The sequence below is a fragment of the Theobroma cacao genome, chromosome 2 (assembly GCF_000208745.1).
Source record: "Theobroma cacao cultivar B97-61/B2 chromosome 2, Criollo_cocoa_genome_V2, whole genome shotgun sequence".
Taxonomy (NCBI): domain Eukaryota; kingdom Viridiplantae; phylum Streptophyta; class Magnoliopsida; order Malvales; family Malvaceae; genus Theobroma; species Theobroma cacao.
In genome coordinates, this window is record NC_030851.1 from 38,181,211 (window position 1) to 38,189,878 (window position 8,668).

General features: G+C 36.1%; 2 protein-coding genes across 2 annotated transcripts; one reads left to right on the top strand and one right to left on the bottom strand.

Annotated features, from left to right (window-relative positions):
- On the top strand, window positions 49–2,132 carry LOC18610055. The gene is made up of 3 exons (XM_007045500.2): window positions 49–170; window positions 515–1,050; window positions 1,281–2,132. The coding sequence occupies exons 2-3, from the start codon at window positions 625–627 to the stop codon at window positions 1,698–1,700; spliced, it is 846 nt and encodes a 281-aa protein (XP_007045562.2). The 5' UTR covers window positions 49–170; window positions 515–624; the 3' UTR covers window positions 1,701–2,132.
- LOC18610057 (gibberellin 2-beta-dioxygenase 8) lies at window positions 5,057–6,860 on the bottom strand. Its single transcript, XM_007045504.2, has 3 exons — window positions 6,041–6,860; window positions 5,612–5,933; window positions 5,057–5,510 (listed from the first exon to the last, which is right to left on the bottom strand). The coding sequence occupies exons 1-3, from the start codon at window positions 6,481–6,483 to the stop codon at window positions 5,202–5,204; spliced, it is 1,074 nt and encodes a 357-aa protein (XP_007045566.1). The 5' UTR covers window positions 6,484–6,860; the 3' UTR covers window positions 5,057–5,201.

Consider the following 8,668-nt stretch of genomic DNA (forward strand, 5'->3'; position numbering starts at 1 on the left):
ACCGTTGGACACCTATGACCTTAAAAAAAAATTACAAATTAATGTTTTGTTCGAAATCTTCCATAACACGGAAGAAAAAGAAAAACAAAAAGGAAAACTCTTTGCTGCTCGAATTCTGGACGGGTAGATGGAGTCGGTTGATTGTGGGTGTTGTCGACGGTGGGGCTAAGGTACGTCAAAGCCCTTAAACAGTATCAATTTCCTTTTTTTTTTGTTCTTCTCTTTTTCCTTTCAGTTTCATTGTAATAATTGCGGTGATTCTTGATTATGGTCCTGAAGAAATTCAGTTTTTGGTTTAAATGTAGGAAGAATAAAGAAAAAGAATGGAATTGAATGGAATTTCAATCTTCGTAAACGTTAAATTGATTCTGATTTGAGTTTTGGAGTAATTTTTTAACGTTTTAATTGGTGTCTAATTCTTTTATGATTCACTGTCTCACTGTTTTCAATTGTTAAAATGATCATTGCTGTCATGGAAATGTTACTAAAATTTGTTCCACTTTTGTTGTTGCAGGGTAGTGTTCGTTTTGTTGCTTTACTTGTTCGTCTTGTATAGCAAGTGGAGCTTCGGGTTTCGAAGTTTTTCGAAGCGGTTTGTTAACCTGTAATAAGGAAGAAAAATAAATGGTTGAAGTTGGTGGTGGTGAGGGGACTAGACGGCGATTGCCGCTGTGGATGCAGGGTAAGGCAAGTAAGCCTGACGGCGGAGATAAAAGCAGTGGCATCCAAGAGGATGGGGATGGACTTGTCTCTGGCAATTCTAAGCCCAAAAAACAGCCTAAAAAAGCTGTCTTGCCTAGTGAAAATGGTGAAACCAAGAAGAGGAGAAGAAAAATTAGTCAACAAGATGAAACATGTGATGTTGAAACTGCTTCACACAAGAAAATGAGTATTGGGCTTCAGGAAAAACAAGTTCGGGAGTCTTCTCTTCAGCGAAAAAGAAAAGCAACGAGTGGTAGGTTGAGAAGTGGCAAGGATAGTAAAATCCCATCTCCATCTGATGATGACATGGGACTGACTCCAGAAGATTTGTTGAGCATTGCCGAAGAGGTGAGCTTTTTGCTATTTTTAAAGGAGGGAAAAAAGTTTGATAATTGTATTTCTTCTTGTCTTTAAATTTTGATACAATTGTGTGTTCATAACATTACTATTGGTCAAGGAGAATGATTTGAGTGATCAAGCAGTGAATCGGTTCTTACAACCACTACTAAAATGAAATAGAAATTTTACTTTTGTAAAAATTGCATTAAATATCTCAATTTGCTCTAATTTATGTACAGTATGTCAAAGCTGATAAGGGCGTAGAGCTGCAAGAATTATCAATTAGGGAATGTGAATTTGGAAGGCAATTGTCAACCACAGCTTCTTCCAAAACCAAGTCAGAAAGTTCTCTTATTGATGATAACCAAAGATTTCCTGCTCATGAAACAACTTATGATTCAACTCAAAGTCTGGCAGGTGAAAAACGCTTCATCAATACCAGCAGAACAGGAGATCCTGCTCAGGACATGCTGGATCTGTTTTTAGGTCCTCTATTAAAGAAAACCGCGGAGGAGAAGAGGACTGAATTTTTTACAAAGGATCTGGCATTTGCCAACGAATTAGGAAAGGGAAGTCAGAATGATGTTAAAGAAGAAACAGCCCCCTTGACGAAGAAGAAGAGCACACTTAGGGATAAGGTAGCAATGCTACTTGATTGAATAAGAACACAAGGCATGTTAATAACTATTCATATTGTGATATAAGCATGAAATCCAAGGCGAATCCTGATCTTCTTGATTATATATTGTGCCACAGTTGCCAAAGGACATTTTAAGTAGATCTTTGCTGTGGTGTCGGTCTGTTAGGTGCACCTTATTACATTGGCCTATCATTGTTTATAAAGTGTACAGCTTACCAGCATGCTAGGTATTTTGGGGTTTTTTTTTTTTTTCTTTCATACTATTTTAGCTGACTCCATACAATGATACGTAATTGATTATGTGTAACTTTTCTTTTTGAACAAAGCGTCTTTCAAGTATCAATGTGTAAGATCTGGCCTTTCATGTTGCTAAATTCTGTTTTAAATTGTAAAGATTTAATGAAAACTACTTGTAATTTTGCCCAGTAGGCAAAGAATTAGTCATTTTTCCCTTTTCGTTCTCTTTTATTATTCATGAAAATGTTGCCTGTAATGTTTTAGATGAATCAGAGTTTACAACTTTTTGAAGGACACCAATGACTTGCACCTAAAACTTACTGTAATATTATTATAGAAACTATAATCTGATTTATGGTTTTAGGAATAATACATGGACTGTGTACAGTGGGGATCTATACTTTGTGATGCTGCCTAGGTGAAAGGTTATTGTGCATTTTGGTTGAGCAGTATCCTTCCAGTTAAGTGCATTTAAATCTGTAAATAATTGCGGTTGAATGATAATTATTATGTCCACGGAAGCTTTTATCTCACTTTTAGTTTGATCATTCTTTGGAAATTTTGGTAACTTGTAGGCTTTTGTGATACCATTTTTAAGTTTAATAAAAATGCTTTGTTTGGTAATGTCAACAATTTGATGAATAGTAGCGCATAACCATGATGATACACTGTTAATTGTTTCCCAATTTATGCTAGTCATTGGTAATTTTTCCTATCGTTGAAATGCAATGTTTGAAGTTACTCATGTAAGTGACAAGTTCTTTTGCAACTTTATAATGCTATTTTTGAAGTTAGCTTATGTAAGTGTCAGGTCAGCAAGAGTTTAACTAACCTTAATTAATTAGAAAAAAAAAACACTTACGAATTATGATAATATCTAACAACATCTTGGAGCCTGCTGCATTGTGACCTCAGCCTGCATGTGATAGACGTAGCTAGTATCCTATATCTGATATATATTGGGCAAATAGTTTATTCAAATGCCTTATTGCCAAGCTTAAAACCATTTTAAGGATATACTATTTGTTTGACTCTTACAAAGAAGTAAGTATTCAGATGGTTTAAAACTTAAATGATTATGCTGTCAGTTTATGCTTAGACATCAATTATATTGTTCCTTAATTCATGTATGTAGATTCTTACAAGATGTGAAAATGCTCTGGACTTTGTTGAAAAGTGTATTACGACTAAGTATAAATGGATTAGTTCAATGGGAGAATGATTTTGCTCCCCAAAGATGCATGTACAAGAACATATCAATGCTTTTTAGTTTGTTTGTGCATTAGTTCTTGTCTTTGGGGTGAAGCTGGGATGGATCTCCTATGCCCAAGGTTATATCATATATTGCATGATGATTGGTGAAAACTTGCCAATCTGCTGTTGAGCATTTAGCAATGAATCTTTCCAGTGTCATTCTGCGGCATTATGCATTATGATTCAACACTTAGCCTGGTTCATTGTATGTTAGTTCTTTTGTCTTTGTGGTGAAGGTGGGTGGGATGGATGTTAATGTCTGAGTTTGAATATACCGGATGGTGATTGATTAGAATTCTGCACTCAACCTCATATTGGTTCGGTTCGTTCTTTTTCCATAAATTTTATGACTTGATACTCATTGCAGCATGCACATGCTTTATTAGTTTGCAAGGATACACGTGCTTAGGCCGAAAAATAAACTGCTGATGAGCATTCAGCCGTTCCAGCAGTGAAACTAAGTCTTTGAAATGTCATCCAGGAGCAGTGACAAAACGGCCTGAACTAATGCATTCAGAGTCCCAGAATTTGTACTAACACTGAAAGCACTTTGGTGTGAAAGCATGCCATGTGATGCAATGATCATTAAACACTATGCCTGGTCCTTCTGGTGCAGTGGAGTTACAATCACAAAATGTGAATTGACGTCCACAAGGTATTTTCTTGCTTTTAAATCATTGCAATCCTGGGTGGTATGGTGTGCCAGGTTGCTTTTTTTACTTTGTTTAATTGGAGTTAAAATACTTTGTGCTAGTTCAACCCTCCACGTGCATTTGTTTGAGATCAGTTTTAGACATGATGCGTAGGATCTGTTCATCATCGGATTGGTTTCATTAATCTTCTTAGTTTGGCCTTTATTCTTTTTTAACTTGTGTCAGGATTTACTTTTCATTTAGGGTATAGCTTTGTTATTCAAATAGGATCTTAATTTTTTATTACGTTTAAATAAATTTTTTAATTTTTATTTAAAGTTTAATAAGCCATTAATGGAAATATAATTGTTGTTAGTCTCAATAACTGTTGTCGATCACTTGACATGGTGACGAATCTAACGGTGGATGAGATTGTAAGGTGGCAAGTGACACATTATGGTGGTGGATGAGGTTGTAACTCGTCAGTCAATCGGCATCGGAATCACAAAAAAAAAAAAAAAATCATTTTTCAAGTTCTCGCCTTCCCCTCTTTTTTGAATCAAAACAATATTCCTAAAATCTTTTTCTTTTTCTCCAAATCTAAAAAAAAAATCAAAAATTTAAAAATTCTACATCTTTAGACTCAAATTAAAAAAAAATAAAAGAATAGAAATCAGGAGACGGTTTTTTTTTTTTATATTTAATCTAATGTCGTCGATGATCAACGATTGTGAATTTTGATTTTATCACGTGGTTACATCATAAATCATGTGAAAAAAGAGATGACTAGCATTAAATCTAATTCCTTGAGTTGAAGGGTTTGTTTGATTTAAAAATAAAAATTCAAAGACTCATTTGAATATAATAAAAAAATGAGAGACTTAATTAAATAAAGGAGTATAGTATTCTTTTAGGGTTTAAGACTTTTTTTAATAATGATACAATAAGAGGGTATCAGCCGCAGATTATACTTATACCATGTAAAGTTGAAATAGCGGGTTCCTGCTAGTTGAGAAAGATTTGCCTACCCCCTTAGGCTTTTAGCTAGTAAAAAGGTGCAGGCATCTTGGGCTTTCAATCATTTGTAAACATTCTTATAGAATAAGTGTCGGAATATTCGGTGGGCAGGTATAGTCTATGATTGTATTCCATAGTTAAAGAATTAGAAAAGATGATCATAAAATTCTAGTAGTATGTACTACTTCTCAGAGGAAAGCAATGTAAGGACTAAAGTTATATAAACTATTGATTACAAAACCTTTTTAGTACAATGATCACACATTAGTTTCTCTGGAAAATGTCTTAACACTTCTGGATTCTGCTTGTTAAATTATGCTAATTAGATTCCTAAAGGCTAACAACTTTGGCAGCAAGAGGCATTGTAGTATTCATCTTTTTTAACTGTTGGCTGTGATGCTTGGGATATATAGTCTGGTATTTGACTCCTTATTACTTCTTGTAAAATCCTCTGTGCCCTTAAGTAGAAACCTTGGAAGGCCAACCTTATAGCCAGTTTTTCTTACATCTTCTTGAACTTGGTCTCTATATTCCCTGAAGGTAAATTTTCTGTAAACGGAAGGTTCTCTGAAGCTCCCGATGGAGGAATCGAAAGAGGGGCACAGGAAATAAGCTATTGAGTATCTCTCCATCTTTGCATTGGTCACCACCTTATGCTCCACGCTTTTGTAAACATCATTGCTCCATGCCTGTATTTATTGTGGTTGCCGTTTGGTTAAATATTTTATATAGTGAAGGAAATGTTGATTCCACTCAAGAAGTTGGATTTGTATGGTTTGGGTTTTTTTACCTGGAAGAGGTCTCCAATGTTGACTATAAGAGCATCTTGGTTAGGTTTGACAGTCACCCACTTGGAGTCCTTCGTGAGTTGAAGTCCTCCTACCTGATCTTGACAAAGGATTGTTAGGAAATCGCTGTCAGTGTGGGGCACTAAACCAGAAATCTCCGGAGATATTGGACAGGCCGGGTAGTGGTTCAGGCGAAGGAAGCAAGTGCTTTCGTCACATATATTGTCGATCACTTCCTTTCCATGGCCCAAATTTTCTGTCAGAACCCCTGCAAGAAGTCTTGCCAGTTTTGACATGGCAGCTGCAAATTCTGTCATCACTTCCCTGTAGAAAATCATAGGAAAACATGTTATACGTTAGCACCTGGCAATGCAAACAAGTTAAACCTTGAGATGAGTCCAACTCCAAATCAACTGGAAATAACGTAGTACCTTAAAGACGTAAACTCTCCATAACAAGCTTCATCTGAAACCTTGGTAAGAGGGACATGGAAAGCCTCAGACCAGGAGAATTGCTTAGGACAAGTGGCCGTAGGAGTTCCCCACGTGTAAGAATTATTCAGAAGTCTACAACTAGCTTTCCTTTCAAAGGGTGTTTGGAACAACTTCACCTGTTCACTCCTCATCTTCTCGAGTAGCCGAGGGCTAATGCCATGGTTCACCACTTGGAAAAAACCCCATTCTGATGATGCTCTATAAATGGCTGCAGCACAAGCTTTTCTCACCATTTCGTCGCGACTGCTTAGACCCCTAAGGTCTATTAACGGAAGTTGGCATTCTTCCATGATAAGCCGGCTTTGAGGTTCATCACATTGAGTTGAGCGGCATAAAAGAGCTCCATAATGGTTAAGGAGAGGTGGGTCTGAGTGGATCATTGCTCTAGCAATGGAAGTTTGGAAATCTTGGCCAGAAGAGTCTTGAAACTATGTATGTGGTTCTTAGAGATGAGTTGCAGGGTGGAAACTTGAAGAGTGACTCTGTTTATATATGGTTCGGAGACAGAGTTGGGGGGAAGAGTCCAAAAGAGAGGAATTGGAGGGGACAATGAGCACAAGGGCAAGAGAACAAGTAAGAAGCTACCAAATGTCGACAGATGTCATGAGGAGGGCGTTTCCCTCTCTTAAAGTGTTTGGGGAGAGAACCAGTCTAAGCTGATACACCAGTTTTAAGCCTTTGCGCAGGTGGTGGGATAATGATAAGAAGAATAAATCCAAACCCACTTTCATTTTTTGACTTTATTGAAGCTTGATTACATGCGCAGGGTCCTTTTACCATGTAAGATGGTGACTCTGTTGAAAATAATTTATTGTAGTTTTGGACTCTCCCATGTTCTTCTTCACCCCTTCCCCCCCCCCCCCCCCCCCCACTTTGCTTTTTCCTCTTTTTCTATTTCATTGACTTTCAAGTATTCCTTCTGATCTTTTCCTTCTTTTGGCACCTTGGGGGTTACCAGGCTTTGTCTAGTTGTGGAACCGTTGAGAAAGGTGCTGAATTGTTTATACCTACCCGAGTTGGAAATCCTGGAAATCAAACATGCAAATATTATAATAATTGTTCAATTAAGAATCCATGTTATCAGTATCACCAAGAAAAAACCCTTCATCTGGTTGGCCTAAAATTTCTTTCTTCCTTCCATTTTCCTGATCAATTCCGGCAGCCCAATAATCATTAGGTTCTTTCTTTATAGCAAGTTGCAACTGAGAATTTGTACATACACACACTTCCATGTGGCTTTTCTCTACAAATGATCAGATAACAAACTGAGACAGGGAAAAACAAATAGTGACTCTTTCTGGGGAAAACAAAAGAGGAAAGAAGCGATGTGAATGATGAGAAAATAATGCTACATTGTTCTTTCTTTTTTTAGAATACTCTGCTCTGATTGTTTTCCATCTTGAGAAGTTAAATTAAGGTCTCAGGATTCTAGTTCCTATACAATTATAGTACTCGTCATCATTAGATGCCGAAAGGTCAATAATTCCTCCAACCGACAACCCTCCCTATACTTTCACAAGAAGGGTAAATGAATCACCCATTCATGCCTTGTACTTCAGCTTAAATGTCTAATCACTCCAATTTTTTTATTTCTTAAAATGTTCATTTTTACTATTGTTTTACGCTTTTCATTATCCAAATTAACCCATCGAATCAATCGGTGCTTAATTATACTAATCATTCACTTCAACTGCGTAAATCCTGAATCCGAAATTTAGATGACTTGAGCACCATGACTCCAACCAGGAAAGGAGGAAAAGAAAGAATGCGGCACAATGCATGTGCTTGTTTGGACAACATGTGATATGATAGCCAAACCAAGGACCTATGGCTGCCGCCCTAAGAAGACTTTGAGTTTAGACAATGATTTAATAAACTTGTTGTCCTGTGAGAATACTTGATTCAGTGATATATGCTTCAAAGAAGTCGGGTTTATTTTTTTTATAAATAATAAAAAAAAATTGAAAAAGAAAGACTACAACTGGTGCCGCCCAAGGACACAGCCATCACATGTCTTAATCATGTCGATTATTTGATTATTAAAGTTTACTAATTTAGAGAAGGTTAGTTGTCGATCATATACATACATATATATATATATATATAAAGAAAAACTGTTGGCAGCTCGTGAGAGCATATGATTAATAGGAGAGTATCAGATGCTCATGAAGAAGACCTGGAGAAGGGTTTAATTAATGAAATGTTTAGTATTATTTAATTAATAATACTATAAAGAAAATTAAATTGGGAAGGGATGTTTGACCTTATATATTAATACTTTTTAACAAGGTTTGTTTGCATACTCATTTTATAATAAGAATACTTGTTGGGTAAAACATTTATGCTTGGTGAAGGTTGATATTGTTGTTTTCCAAGAATAAATTATGTGTCCCAGATACATTCATCCATTTCAAAACGAATGGTGCCTATTATAGGCACAATCAGGGGCGGAGCGTCCCTTTGGCATGGCCCCCCCAAAAATTTTGAACTTTTTTATATATTATACATTTTTTAATAATTTTTTTATTAAATAATTAATAATTAAAAATATAAATATATTAAAAT